The sequence below is a fragment of the Condylura cristata genome, unplaced genomic scaffold, assembly GCF_000260355.1.
Source record: "Condylura cristata isolate star-nosed mole 26May11 unplaced genomic scaffold, ConCri1.0 scaffold00011, whole genome shotgun sequence".
In the NCBI taxonomy this organism is placed as follows: Eukaryota; Metazoa; Chordata; class Mammalia; order Eulipotyphla; family Talpidae; genus Condylura; species Condylura cristata.
The window spans coordinates 44,838,033-44,854,352 of NW_004567112.1; the positions used below are offsets into that span (position 1 = coordinate 44,838,033).

Here is a 16,320-nt window from a genome sequence, read left to right on the forward strand (position 1 = left end):
GAAATTATCAATCACTGAAATTAAAATAATTTTACTTATTAAGACTTCCTAGTAATAAAAAAATGTACCTAATTGGATGCAGGGAGTGAAAGTATATATTTGCTGAGATTTGAACCTATAATGCCAAGAGCAGATAAAAAGATGGAAGCCTAAGTTGAAACCAACCAATAAATAGATACTTTTTCCTTCATCATGCATAATTATCTTTTCTCCTATCAGTATAGTAATTTCTCCTTAACATAATACTGCATACCTAAGTAAAACAAGGATAAGCTAGGCAAAACACTCTACTGGTAGAGAAGGAAAAGAATGATTTACTTTCTTGTAAGAACTACCAATTCTGTCCCTCTAAAGGGTAACTAGGAGCGGGAAAGGTACATAAGACATGAGCGGCTGCTTTAGTAATTTCGCTAACTGACTGACAGCTTCCCCTGCATTAATGTAGTCTCAAATCGGTACATAGGCCAGAATACCATTTGTATGATCACAAGGCATCTGCAAATTTTGCTAGGATGAGGATGGCAATACTTTAGGGGCAGCCTGTTCTTTTAACTACCCAATTAAAGAGAAAAGAAATTAAAGTCAAACAAACAAACAAACAAAATCAAACAGCAAAAGAAACAAGAAAATAAAGAGGAAAAGACAGGCAGCAGACATCTCTCAGTTGACGCCAGCTACAGACATTCTGACTGTGCTCATGGTCCTTCGGTTATGAAGTCTGAAATTCATGTGCTAGTTGTGCCAATTCCCAACTATACATCCTTTGCTCCAGACTGTTTTTCTCCCTTGTAGGAATTGCTCTGAGGCTTAATAATGTATGCTAATGATAAGAGCTGATCATAGTGTCTAGCGCACAGAACTGATAATAAATTAATAATAGACTTTTCTTCTCCTTTCAAGAAACAATTACAGTTATTCTCAAAACGAAGTGACCAGGGCCCTTCCTGGTGGCACAATGGGTTAAAGCACAGCTATGAAGCTATGGCAGCCACTGCAGCTTGAGTTAAAGCCTGGCCAGGGAGCTGACCCACATGACATAGCAGACCTCTACTGACCTGCCCACTGCTCCCCTCAGAGGTGTGTTCCAGTACATCTCTCTGTAGCACTCTCACTCTGCCTCTCACCCTCATACTTCTGACCTGTACAATTCTGTATGCATAACTAAATAAAATTTTTAAACAAAAAACACAAAGTAGCCACATTTAAACCGCTTTAAGTTTTCCCATTTCCTATAGTGATGCATTTCAAAGTTATAAAAGAAAAGAAGTCACAAAATAAAAGTCTAAGTGAATATTGTCTCTAGTGGATTTTTGTTATTAATCAGCACACCTTCTCTTATCAATAACTCTGAAATATCCCTGTAATGTTTACAGGTAAGATGAGATGAAAAAACACAAACAATAAAAAAAAAAACAACACAAAAAAAACCTTCATGAATCTTAACTACTTAACCTTTAGGGGGGCTGGGCTTTATGTAGAAGTTAACATACTTTTGGCAAATTAATTATTCAGAGAACATTAATCTTGATAAGTATTATTTGAAATTTTACAACTCAATAAAGATATGGTGCTCATCTGTGCTCTATGCAACAAAAGGATGTAATTTTCATTAAAAAACTGTAAAAAAATTAGAAACTTGTGCGTAAGGACATTAATTTAGACAGGAGACCAAGTTTATCTTCCTTAAAAAAGGGAAAAAAAATAATGTACTTACTTTTCAGATTATGAAGTAACATATCTAGTAAAGTCATAAACTTTGAATATTGAGGTATTGAAAATTCCATTTCTTTTGCCCACCAAAATCCAGACACATAATAATCTAGCAGAATGGCTTGCTTTAAACAGGTCTGAAGATGTCTGAAATTCAAAAACTTTTCCAATTTTCTGAAACAAAAAGAAACAGCCATAAATACTGAATTGTTCCTTTTTAAAATTTTGAAAACATAGCTATTTTTCTTGAATTAAAATTCCACAATGCCCATAATTTAAAAATACACAATTATGTCAAAATCCAAAATGACTAGAGAGACTCTCCTTTTTTCAGTCATCATCTTCCCCTTCCATTTTGTTTTTCTAATTTTCTTGCTTCCCCACCCCCTTCTGCTTTTCCTTTTTCTGTCTTTTATGTTTAATACATTTATTAGCATTTTTCCCTCTGAAATTCAATGCCTTTTTCCAATTATATAATCAAGTTTACTTTTTAAAAAATGTCCTGCAACTAGATTGCTAAATATTTTATGTTTTCTGTTTTCTAGAGAATTCCAATTAGGTATACTTCATTATTTTCTCAATAACCTCCAAAATATTTTCAAATTGATTTCTTTTCTCATGACTGTCTCCTGTGTGCCACTCCTGTTTCTGGTAGTTAATTCTCTCTTGAGTTTGGGTTGCTTATATATTTTACCTCTTTTTTGAGCATCTTTTATTTCCCAGATATGTTTTCTCTGAATTTTATATCTCTATTTTATGTTCTCATTGTGATTTCTTGATAGTCTGTTACAAATTTATGTTAAAATATTTGACCATATTCTTTTGTATACTTATGATTTTATTTTCCTGGTCTCTTTCCTTTATCTGCCATGCCTGTTTTCTATTCTTCTTCTATTAGATTTCTTCCTATAATATCTTTGTATGCATATTTATTATTTATTACCTACCTGACCAAATTTTTTAAAAGATGATTATTTATTTCTTTACACATACAAGAACTGAATGCCAAGCCAGAGGTACAGGATGTGAGAGGATTCACCAGATACAGAGTAGGGAGCAGAACAGACAGACAGACTGAAATGCACTGCTGAGGGAAGCAGCAGGAAAGACAGGAAAGATAGGAAAGGTCTGTTGCACCATGTGGTTCAGCTCCCTGGCCAGTGTATGTGTGGGAGGCAGGTTGGGGGGTGTCAAATTCATGCCATAGTGGCTGGAGATAGCTGATAATGCTGAGAATTTGAACCCTGTGCCATCAAGGAAACCCCTTATCTGCCCATGTTATAAGGTATTTGTTGTTTGAAATAATTTTGTGTCAATCATCCTAGCCTTCATTCTTGAATTAGTGGGGCAAAAGAAAAAAAAAAAGTCTGACTGGCTCGTTTTACCCTCTCTTAAGCAATCTGTTTCTTATGAGAAGCACCTGTTACAAGCCTGCGCATCCTGATCCTGTAATTTCAAACATGCATTTGTGAAAAGCAGATTTAAAAATTTCTTCCAGCCCTCCCTGGTGGCACAGTGCGTTAAAGTGCAGCATTGCAAGCTGGCCACAGCTGCTTCAGTGCAGGTTCGATCCCTGACCCAGGCGGTGATCCACATGGCGCAGCAGACCTCTCCTGACCCGCCTGCTGCTCCCCTCAGCAGTGTGCTTCCTCTATCTGCCTGTTCTGTTCCCTACTGTCTCTAGTAAATCCCCTCACTGCTTCTGCATCTCTGGCCTGTATCCCAATTCTGTATGCATAAATAAATAAATCTTAAAAAAACAGAAAAAGAAAAAAAATCTTCCTCACTTGGGAGGATAAGATTATTTCTTAGCTCATTCTGAGACCTAAAAAATGTATATTCTCCTATTTTCTCTTGTACTTCTACTTGTTCTGTAATATCTCTGGCTGCCAGCCTCATATTTTGTGATTTGACCTTTTGATATATTTTCTGTAACAAAGATAGATTTGGTGTTTTCTTGTTGCATCTATGTGATTTCTGACTGAGGGAATGTGTGTGGTGTGTGTGAACTTTATTGTCCCATTTTCAAAAAATAAGTTAAGTCTTTATTTATAATACTGATATGATATGTAGTAAATACTACAGGATTAAACAAATTTGGCAATAATAAAGCTTATATTGTGTTGAACTGACTAACCTAGTACACCATTTGTGGTATCAGGGCAGACCTCATCCTCATCCACAAAAGTAAGTTTTGGTCATTCTAAGTCCAAATGGTAGACTTACTTCCCCTCACCAAAATGCCAAATAAACTTAATATATAACTTTTTTTTAATTGCATATGGTTTATTGTATCACAGATTCTTTTTTAATATATAACTTTCAATCAATGATGGAAACATTCCTAAATTGTTCTAATTCATAACAAAGAGTTGTTTTCATTTTCTTATGTGAAACAAAATAGAAAAGAGGAAGTAAGTAAGTTTATTGCTACTGGTAACCATCTTAAAACCATAAGGAAAAGCAGTCCTAAGATTAAACTTAATTTTTTATTGATACTACTGAGACCTTAAATCAATCAACCCTGGAATAAACCTATTACTGAATTTCCTGTTATGTGATATCTTACATTTGCATATGAAGAGTATTTATATTTAGGGTCAGTTTATGTTAAGGCAGGTAAGAGTATCCTGGTACATTCTGTTAAGTACACAGCTCAACTGATGTGGTTATGAATAAAGAGGTATATGCTGGGATGGGAAGTTACTTTCCTAATCAAGCATATTCATTTAAATTGAATGGGCAACATTTAGTTTTTAATACTTAATGTACAGTGTCATTTAGTCTTAAGTGAAAGTCAGTAAGGAAACTTCCACTACAGTGAAAGGCTTTGTGGTACTGCAATGGAATCAATATATTGGCTAATGAGAGAGGCAGAAAGCCCACAAAATATTTAGGAACTTGGTAACTAACAGGAAGCATTTCAAACTAATGAGGAAAGCTTGAACTCTTCAAAACTGGTGCTGGGAGAATTGGCTACTTAATAGAAAATAAAATACTATGTTATCCAATACATTAAAGTAAAATCCAGGTGGATTAGCTAAAATAACCTCATTAGTATCTTATTCTGGAAGCACAGTCTATTGACTCTCCAAATTTAGGTTACTTGTCATTCCAATGATTTTTGCTGCTGAATGTTGCTAAGGAAATATCTGAGGCCTCAACTGAGGCCTGTGTGATTATTTTCTTATCCAGGTGACATGCTTTCACCCCAGACATATGCACGCAGGAAATTCCATTCTATGAACTATTAAAATCAAATCTTCCATTTTATTAAGTTCAAATTATTCTTTTTGATTTACTGTTTTGGATGCATATTTTAACATCCTTTATTTGCTTTAATTTGCATTTTGCATAAATTTTCTTAAATTTGTCTTCTATATACTTTACCGACTTTCTTTTCAGCAAGATAGTTCTAGATTGGTTTTATTCTTTACCTTACTTTCTTGCCTTAATTCTAAGCTTTTTATTTACATATTCCATCATTTATTTCCTTCAGTCTATTCTTTTACAGAATCAATGCCCTAATAATCAGTTTCTTACCTAATTTTTTTTTTCTGCACTTAGTCTTCTAAGCATATTCTTACCTGCCATCTATATAATGCATTTTTTTAAAAAATAAATATTTGGCCTCAAAAACTCCATGTGTTCTTTGTTTTTCATTTTCATCCTCCCATCCAGTGTTTACTAGTATAAGAATATAGGCAACCACTTGTCTAAGAATATTTTGGTGAAAATTCTTTGAGGTCCCTGGATGTTTGCTTTCCTCCTATACCAAGATCCTATTTCCTTGTAGCAACTGAATCTCAACTTTGATTTATACTCTTCAGTCATTTCACACATTTGGAGCAAGAAAACGCTTGCCACTTGAATGCACAGTATCTATGCATTTTACTGGCAAATTTGCAAACTTTCTCTCAGGGGGTAAGGGAAGATAATGCATGGGAGGGAGGATAGATGACAACAGCTGTAGTGAGACAGAATGTAGGGAAAGAAAAAGGTACTGTACAGTGGCTTAGGAGTTTTGCTACAATGGTGGGTGATGTGACTAGCTATGTTGTCTCACACACACACAAAAAAAAGACAGTGAAAGTATTACATAGGCTTGCAAACGCCTCAAGTACATTTTATTTTTGAGTATGATAACATGCAGAAATAAGCCAGAAGGCAAGAAGTGAAATGCTCATGGAGGCCCAGGTATAGGAAGGTTATTTCTAGAGTTAAGTAGTTACTTTCAATTTAGTTTCTATTTCATTTTATGAAAAGATTTGGGTGGATCTCTAAATAAAATCAGGGTTACATTAAAGTAAATGATTGGTAGTAGTTAAGAGGCCCTTAAGATATAGTTAAACATTTCATTTTCTTAGAAATGTACACCAAAAAGATGCTGTAATGATATTTTAACATTCCACTTCATTGACTGCCTTCAAAGAGCACAACTTTTAATTTTAAAAGTTAGGGAGATGTGTGGACTTCCTATACTTTAAATAGGTTTATAAATTTCAGACTGTATGATTTTAGCATACTTCTGTCAGTTGGTGACAAGATACTTAAATTATATTTTTGTCACTTAGAAAAGTATATAATCCCTATTATAATAATACTATTTTAAATTGAAAGTGACTGAGTACAGATATTTAAGATTATGCTATGAAAATCATACAAATAAAGTTACTTTGCAAAAAAAAAAAAATGGCTCCTGACATAACACTGGTGTCATTGATCTGAAACTGAGGTCCTAAAACCTGAGATATGTGAATTTTCATTAATGAAATAGTGTAAAAGGTCAGTTTGCTGTTGGAATCTGACTATTCCTCTTTCTCATCCTGTGTCATTTACTTTAGTGGTGTCACCTCTTAAAGATTAAAAATATTTTCAGAATCTTGATATTTAACAACAGAGGCAATAATCGGAAAAATAAACAATCATGTAAGAAATTATACATAGTGCAACTTAAGATATGGTGCGATACAGGCTAAAAAGCATTTGTCTGCAACACAGTGTCAATTGTGTTTCATAAAACATCTTTTACTTAAGTAAAATTAAAAAAAGTATTTAATACAAATAAATAAGCTCTAGTAAATATATGTCATTGTCTTTTATTAATTTACCTAGTATTAAATGCCTATCTATTGCATTTTAATGATCAATGATTTGGGGGGGAGGTACCTAGAAATCAAAAGTATATTTTACAGAAAAACATAATGAGTTGGTATTAATACATGAATGCATTTTACTAATTAATTCTGACACTAAAAATAGGAATTACTAATGAGCACTCATTTCTATAAATATGATAAAATAACCATGAAATATTTGTTTAATCTGTGAAATTTTTAACTGAGTGACAAGTACTTAAAAAGATATGGTCAGATGTATACATCTAGATTACAGTTCACCAGGATTTCCAACAGGCTTTACAGGTGCTGGAAGTAAAAAGCATTTTGGGAAAAGGCCTGTGAGTGGCAGTTACTTGCTCTTAAAATTCGTCCCTCTCTCAGATTATTTTCCAGCCTGGACATCTGTCACATTTCCTTCTCAGTAGTAAATAACCTCTATTCCATAATATTTGTAAAATTTGTAAATGATAACCACTGACAGAGTCATTTCCTATATGTCCATTACAGTCCACAAAATCTTGCTTATATCCAAAGGGTTTGCTTGCAGAAACCTTACACTGGGACTTTACAGGTCAGAATATCACATCATCCCCATTCTTCAAACATTATGCCCAATCAGGCTTCTACTATTAGAGCAAGATAATTTTTTTAAGTGAATGATTACTAGAAACACTTTTAGGACACCTTTCTGTCTTTAGATATATGTGGCTACAGTCCTCAGTAGATGATCTATAGCACAAATCAATGACATTAGGAAGAAGATAGACATATATTAGAACTCTTGTCTATAAAATTAGTTATATTTACATTTTAATGCCAAATGTATGAAGTCAGAATAACTAGTATAACTTCATATCCAATAAAAATCACAGGTGGTTTATATTCAGGATTTCCAAAATAATAAAATGTATTAAATAGTAATTTTACAGAAACCACAAGTTAACCCTTATAAGCCAGAATATTCTTTAGGTTCTTGTGCATATTGACAACTTTAAGAATGAAAAAGAGGGGTCTCCCTGGTGGTGCAGCAGGTTAAAGCACATCATTAAGAAGCTAAAGCTGCTTTAGCATGAGTTTGATCCCCACCCCAGAGGTGATACACATGGCGGGCGCGCCAGACCTCTCCTGACCTGCCCGCTGCTCCCCTCAGCAGTGTACTCTGTCAGCTGGCCTATTCTGCTCCCCACTCTGTCTCAAGTGAATCTTCTCACTGCCCCTGAACGTCTGGCCTGTACCCCAGTTCTGTATGCATAAATAAATAAATCTTTAAATGAAAAAGAAAAGGACTAGAAGACTACAGGCTAAAGGTTGCTTTGAACAATAAATCTCTATTTTCAGTTAATATTAACATTTGATTTGCAATATATTTTTCCTATAGAGAAAACCATAGAGGGTCACAAAAAAATATCAATTTGTTGGAGAATTTTTGTGCTCTAGATCTGAAGAGCTAGCTATCTATCTATCCATCTAGTATGAAAACAAATAAAAGTGTTTTCAAAAAACTTAAAATAACATATCATGGTCATTTATAGAATTTTTCTATATTTGGTTATAATATTTTGAAGTGCTTACTGTTGAATCCCATCAATGTCCTCTGTTAGCATTTCAGTAATTTGAGCAACTGAAAGAAAATCTGGAGACAGAATCTTTTCATGCTCCTGGGAATCATCTTTCTAAAGAAAAAAAAATTGGAATGAGAATTTTTGTTGTTGTGCATCGCTTTATTTTTAGAAGTGAAACTATTTAAACAACCAACATTTTAAACAAATGGTGGTACAGCCATAACACAGAATGATATTCAGTAATAAACAGAGCAAAGTATAGCACATACAACTTGGGTATGTCTCAAGGCCAATAGACTAAGTTGGAAAAAGTTATTCTCAAAAGATCATGTGATCTATGTTTCCCTTTATATAATGATTTTAACATGTTAGAACTATAGATACGGAGATTAAATTAGGGTTTCCCTGGGATTAGGAATGACTGGACAGAAGGTGGAAAGTAGTTCAGTGGAGGTCTTGGTGAAGAGGGGATAATTTTGCACCCTGATTATGGTAGCTGAACAAATCTACACATGATGAAGTGGTATAGAACTATACAGACATGTCATACCAATGTCAAATTTCCTGGTTTTTAGGTTTTATTTTGGCTGGCAAGAGGTAACCACAGGGAAAAACTGTGAGAAGAATACATGGGGACTCTTTATAATAACTTTATATTTTTGTTTATCAGTTGTCATATTTTTTATTGAGGTAACACTGGTTTAACAACACTCTGTAGAATTTATAGGTATAAGGTCTCACCTCTTCATATCTAAGGTACTCACCACCAAATGAATTATTTCATTTTAGTCACATGTCTTGAATACTGATTTCTGTGACATCAAAATCTGTTCTTACTATGGTACAGTTGCTATTAAGACAAACATTTAAAAATATCTCCTAGTTAATAATTTTTTAGTAATAGTACCCCTCTTCTGAAAAGTAAAATAGCTAGTCAATCAGTCTCTTTAAGAATCTGGGTATTATATATGAGGTACTAAAGAGTGATGAAAGAATGGCAATTCTGAGTTTCAGAAATAAATTACCTAGTTTAGGTTAGTTAGAAAACCTTAGATGACAAAAGATATCTAATAAACTATCATATCTTATTCCTAAATTATGTTTTTAAAAGTAAAAATATAATAACCTAACTTGCACTTAGTAGGCACCCAGATACTTACAAATTGAATTAAATAAATTTAGTTTTTATTTAGAACCATTTTTTTAGTTCATAAGGCACATATTTGTTTAAATATTTGTGGGTTATATAATTTTTCAAAAGTATTAGCAGAAAAGTATAATTATTCCCATACTGTCAAACCCACAGATTGTAAATTCCTCAGGGGCAGTCGCTAATCTTTTATATCTTCCTAGAATTCAACAGATTCTAGTTATGTCAGCATAGGTTGTTAATTGACTGTCTGAATTCATCTCTACTATAGGATATTATTAGATGATGAAGTATGTGAAAATTGGACTTGAATTTGGAGATTTCATGATCGTTTCAGTACTGTTAATTTTGTGACTTACAGCAGATCATTTTAACCTAAATTTGGATTTATGCAAAAAAATCAGCTTGATATGTTTAATCCATATAAGATACTATCATTATTGATAATGAACAAAGACTTACATGAAAGGTAAACTATACAGATAATCAAAGCATTTTATTTGAAAAATTTCTGGATAGGAAAAAAATAGGTCACACAAGAATGGAATGAAAAAAATAAATTAATCTTAAATTTTTAACAGTACTAATTCCAGCTAATCTATTAATAATTCCTAACTTCTTATTATAACTTATGGGTAAAGATAATCATCGTGCGGGAGGGGGTGACTGTGAGTTTGCTTTCCTTTGTTTTCAATTGAATTCCTGGGCCTATTTGAACTAGAGCTTTCTTTGTTTATATACTGCTTTGCATAGAAAGGGTATAAGATGGTTAAAAATCTTTCCTCTTTCAGTACATACATTCTGATTTGTAAAAATTTAAGCTATAATAGAAAATTTGTGAATAGACTAATAGAAATGTGAACATGTAATTGTGGCTTTCTCTATAAAATTACATCTCCAACTAGGAAAATATGTAAGCTAATCTGCACTGTAACTCATTTTACTCCACCACCTGGTGGATTTCAGCAGTTATTCCAGGAACAATAAAATTGTAAGCCTGATATTATTTGTCAGATACTCATTTCTGAGGTTTTTTTCTCTACTGTCACCAAAACGTGGTGGAATCTTCTACAATATAAGAGTCCAAAGACATTTTGTACCTATCATTAATAGTATCTTCAACTGTATCTTAATAAAATGTTCACTGAAAGAAAGAGAATGTATTTCACCAAAGACTGCTAAGGAGATGTTTCACAGTTATGGAGTGCAAACCTGAAAATAAAGGAAATTTGAAGCAATGCTAGAGTGAGCCATATAATGCTAGAGGCAAAAGGTAAAAATACTGATCCTATCTTTATTTAAAATTTTGATTTATTATGGAATCCTTGGCATTAATTTTTATTTTTTAATATATTGCATTAAAATGTATTTTCTCTTGACTGAATTTTCTGGCACCCCTTTAACTTTGTACCTCAGGGGGTATACCTCACTTCCCTCACTCTAATCCTGATCATGCTAAGAAACCAATTTAAGAAAAGCAAAATTATAAAATTAAAAATATATATATTGATAGATGAAAGAAGGACTAGTGAAAGCAAGGACTAGTATTTAAAATAATGAATAGTAGTGAAGTATTAGGTATATACACCTAAAGAATAAAAGACAAATAAATGTATGCTTCATTAAATAGAACATATACTTTAAAATTCCAAGACACTGAGAGAATTCCTAGGAAAAGTTAAGTTATAAAAAATGACCAGGGGTTAGGTGGAGCTGATTAAACTTGAACTACACTGGAAGTCTGCTTTTTAAAAAGTTACCGTACCTAAATGCTTTTATACTTAAAGTTCTCCCTATCAGTTAAGAACACCTAAGTTCTGTTAGCCTAATAACTACAAATTGCAGGTAATTCATTTTTTTTTAAAGTTAGCATTGTCTATACACAAAAACCTGAAGGAGCACAAAAAGGAAATGAAAATTATTAAATAGACTCAGAAGCAAAAATCCTAATTATATATATCTATCTGAGAAAATTAAATCCAATGAAATATTAGAAGAACACTAAACCATCATTATGATCAAGTAAAGCTAATTTCAGAAATGCAAGGAAGGATCATCATTAACAGTTCTCACACACTTTTGATGTTAAATTAAGTGACAGAAATGATATGATTATATAAGAAATAATAAAAAGGCATTTCCTAGCACTCATGACAAAATGTTCAGTTAAATACAAATATCAAAGGAATGGCTAAACATAAGAAAGATAAGTTGCTAACACATCGAATTGGATGGTAAAATACTGAAGTCATGCTTAGGAAAATTAATAACTAAAAAAGTATTCTAACCCGTGCCAGTATTATAGTTCAGTACACTATCCAATTTCTAATTTCTAACCAACAGAGAAGAAAACTAAATATGTAATATAAATAGTAAAAATTAAGAAATAAAAAAGTCTTTATTTGAAAATTATATGCTGGCATACCGAAGAAATCTGATATTGCACTAGTATTTGAGCTAATAAGGAATTTGATAAGATGGCTACATATAACATAAATATATCCAGGCCAATTGCTTTTCTCTCTATTACAGATGAATTAGAGATGAGAATGACAAAAATTTGATTAAGTTCTACTTGGATATAAATATATTTAGAAGGATTCAGGACCAAAAGAAATTATAAGCTTTATTCAAAGTTTAATAACAAGACTTGATAAATTAATTGGAAATATTAAAAAAATTGAATCCCGCATTATAACTGTAATGCCATTATAATTTCAAATCTCTTTGTAGTCTTCTAGAACTTAAAAAATAAAACTTTAAGCTATTATAGAAGAATAGATACAATCTTAAATTTGCTATCAAAGCAAAATATAAAATTGTATGGCCTTCATCCAAGAATGGAAAGAAGAATCTGAAAGTTAATATTTACATAGAACCAAAACCATATATGTATATATGTACTATATGTGTGTGTGTATATATATATATATGTATGTATATGTGTGTGTATGTATATGTGTGTGTATAAAATGCTTTATTCTCTAATCCGTTCCCTTCCATTGGGCATTTTGTCCATTCTTGCACTGATTCATGTATATGCAGTATACAGCAGAAATCCATTCTCCGTGGGAACAGGATGGATCATTTAGTAAATGAAGCTGACATAATTACTGCTCATGTTTAGGAGAAAACAAAATTAGATCTTCATGTCAAATATACAAAAATACACCTACCAAAAATTAGCTTTAGAAATGTTAAAGACATGACTTTAATAAAATAAAAATTTAAATATTAGGAAAAGGTTGAACATTAATTATGTGACCTGAAGGAGAAGTAGCAGCAGGGAGAAGAATCAGGACTTTTTCAACAGACAGGAAAGACAAAGTTCAATAGTAAAAAGAAAAGACAAATCCAAGTGCGGGTTAGTATATGTTTTTACCACCACAGCCAGAGTTCCTAGAAGCTCAGACACACACAGACACACACACACACATACACACACACCAATGTATATAAGCATTCTGAAGTAAATTAGTGCTGTTTAGGCCCTCCCTGGCAGCACAGCGGGTTAAAGCACAGCACTAAGAAACTAAAGTCACTTCAGCATGAGTTCGATCTCCAGCCCTGGAGGTGACCCACATGGCCCGGTAGACCTCTCCTGACTGATCTGCTGCTCCCCTCAGAGTGTATTTTGTCAGTCGACCTGTTCTGCTCCCCACTCTGTCTCAGGTGAATCCTCTCACCACCCCTGCACCTCTGGCTTGTACCCCAGTTCTGTATGCATAAATAAATAAATCTTTAAAAAAATAGTGCTGTTTACTAAACAATATTTTAAGTGATGTGAATGGCTTTGGCAAATACCTTGAATGGCACTGAAAGGTAGGAAACTGATCCTCTTGTTGCTCAAGTTGAGCCCCAACCATCTCTCTCCCAACTACTAAAGATAGGTGGGGTCATTTTTTAAGGTCTATAGGGACAATGTAATATTCAGAGAATTGTCTATGGTTTCCTGGGTATGTTGAGGATCTCTCAGACAAGTGACATCATCTTTTCACTCAAGATTAAATAAGTGCCCGGGGCTTTGAGTGCATGCCATCTATTCTGAGATGTGGTAACATTAAGCGACATTATTCAGAAGACGCCACTGGGAAATAATCATTTACATTTTCTTTTAAGCCTCTGAAGTTCAGTCCTTTTAAGTATATTATTTAAATGATTAGATTCCCCAAATAGTAATTTTGAAGATATTAAGAAAGTCAATTGATGATAAGTAATTCTAAGTATTCATTTATAAACTCATTCATAAACTTATTTATTAACATTTATAAACTCCTTTCACTTTCAATCTATACATAGTGAATGAATATTTATTTTCTGTTTTTTGTCATTTTTCTCTGTTCCTGTTCATTTAGTATTACCTTTTAGAGTGAGGGATTTACTCCAACATAACCAGAGAATGTGGAATGCTGAATTCAGTTGGCAAGAATAGCTTATGCAATATCACAGAAAACATATATTCCTGGACCTATGTCTCATATCTGCTTGTTCCCCATATTTCATAAGTGGATTTTAGTCTGTGATAATTTCCTTTTCTGGCATCCATCAAACCACCTAGGAATTTAATGATGCTTTTTTATTGAGTGTCTACTATGTGACAGGGAGAAATGGTTGTTTTTATTGACAATTGGTTATACTGTTTACAATAACAAATGGGAAACATCAGATGTTGGAAGCTTATAATTTCCGGTAAACTTAGCAAGGAAATAAATAATTCACTACTGTTTGGCTCAGAGGACTAGATCGTCCACTAAATCAGTTTGGAGGTAGAATTTATTAGAAATGACACCATGAGGGCCTAGGTCTCAGGGGATCTACTCTTGGGAAAAAAACCTGATCTCCTCAGAACTTTCTGCATCTAATTGAAGAGGTGTGGCCTTGGGATCAGAGAGGGTTCTACCATCATTTCCAACCCCAGAAGACCTCCATCAACACAAATGGGCAACAGGAAGGGCTTGTCATCCTAATGATACAGCTTTATGGATCAAGTATCTCTCCGTGAAGTGTTGGTATTCTGCTTTCAATCTAATGGAAAATGGAGTTTCCACCCTGCAGGGCATTAACCTGTTAAATTTAGTAAATGCGCACAGTTAGGTGAGTCCAGTTGCAACTAGCTTTCTTCAGTTTGTTGCTAACTAAAAGATTGAGCATATCCTGAATTATTTGTCTTGGGGAATGCAAATGTACCTATTGATAGTGGTAGATGCTTAAGCTCTATAACTAGTCCTTTCATCTGACTCATCCATTATAAAAAGTGATTCATTTTTTCCTGTAGCAAGGCACTTCTTTATATCTTTTAAAATAATTGTGGGGTTTTATTTTTAAAGGACAGATTCATTACCCGGCATTATCAAAGTCTTCTTAAAGAGGACGTTATCTACATGGGTAAGGTTAAGTTTCTGTATATATTTAAATAACACAATTTAACTGAGAAAATTCCTGTAACAGTTTTGAAATCGTATTACTTGCATTAGCGATCACAAGGGAGTAAACTGGCTTAGTAACCAGTTTATCACAGGAAAATGCAATTTTAATGTATGCTAATTTCCAAAGACTCACAGGAGTTAGCAAGCCCAACGAGCTTGCATATAGTCTGGGAAGAATCTGGACTGGGAACTTGTGTATCTCTGAGCAAGGCAATGAATTATTGGCTCCTCGTTTTCTTCATTTATAAAATTGCAGCTAATACTTACCTTCTGCACAAAGAATGTTATTTAGACTAATAAGGCAGCTGAACATAACAATACTAATTATAACATTATTCACCTTCAGTCTCTTAAAAAAAACACACACACACAAAAACTTCAGAGAACATGATAGACTAAATGTATGAAGACATTCTTGTTTAGTAATGTCTGGCATAATAGATAAGTCTTAATTAAAATCTCAGGATACTAAACTTATGAGTAATTAAAATTACCTAAAACTCGTTTTTTATTGAGAGCCGACATTGGGAGAGGCTTCAAGATAACAATCTTTGTTTTGCACGCAAACCAGAGGGGCCTCAAATCATATAATTTTTCTAAAGACACGATGATAATGAGGATGCCACAACCTTTATCCTCTTACTAACCATCTATTTATTAACCGGAATGTCAAAACAATTAGCGGAAAGATGAATCTCAGGCTTCCGATTATTAATTTACTATGATGAAGAATTACTCCATGACACCTTTTGAGTAATAGCAACCTCGATCCTTGTGAAAAGAATTTGTAGCAATTTCCAAAATGAACTGAACGTTTTAAAATGCGAGAGGTCTTAGAAGTGTTGAGAATTCAGGGTAAAGGGCAGAGTTGGGCAGAATTTGGCCTTCAACGGTTCAAACCAGGAATTCCCATAAACTCGCGGGCCAAACGCGCGACTCGCTGGAGAGGGTCCGGGGAGGCCCACAGCCGCGGGGTTTGAGGGGCTCGGGACAGCTGCCTGGAGCCCCGGGCCGCGCGGAGCCCGCTCCAGCCGGGTGCCCGTATCGGGCCGCTCACCGGCTGGGCCGGAGCCAGGGCGCCTCACCAGGAACCAGCGCGGGCTGCGGGCGCGGTGGTCAGGGGTGGGCGCTGGGGGTCCGCGGGATCGGGGAGGGGCAGCGTACCTCCGACTCGGGCGTTACCGCCGTAGGGGTCATCCCCCCGGCTATGGTTTCCATACAAGTCGCCATGATTTCGCCCAGGCTTAGCGGCCACTGGTCGCCTAGCCAACGGGGCGCGGGGGCGGGTGTAGCTGGGCCGGGGAACCGCGTCCAACCGTACGCGGTTCCGCCCCAGCGCCGAGAGCCGGGGC

General features: G+C 34.4%; 1 protein-coding gene across 2 annotated transcripts in view; it reads right to left on the reverse strand.

Annotated features, from left to right (window-relative positions):
• Window positions 1-16,236, reverse strand: part of LOC101636666 (chromosome unknown open reading frame, human C10orf107) — a 112,036-nt gene extending 95,800 nt beyond the window's left edge. Inside the window, exons 1-3 of one of the 2 annotated variants that reach the window (XM_004681076.2) lie at window positions 16,133-16,236; window positions 8,403-8,503; window positions 1,715-1,884 (exon numbers count right to left, since the gene is read on the reverse strand). In XM_004681076.2, the coding sequence (XP_004681133.1) occupies window positions 1,715-1,884; window positions 8,403-8,503; window positions 16,133-16,198 (337 nt within the window). In that variant the 5' untranslated portion in view covers window positions 16,199-16,236. Of the gene's footprint in view, window positions 1-1,714; window positions 1,885-8,402; window positions 8,504-16,025; window positions 16,044-16,132 lie in introns of those variants that run through there. The other variant, XM_012723969.1, reaches the window with a different exon arrangement.
• Between the last annotated feature and the right edge of the window lie 84 nt (window positions 16,237-16,320).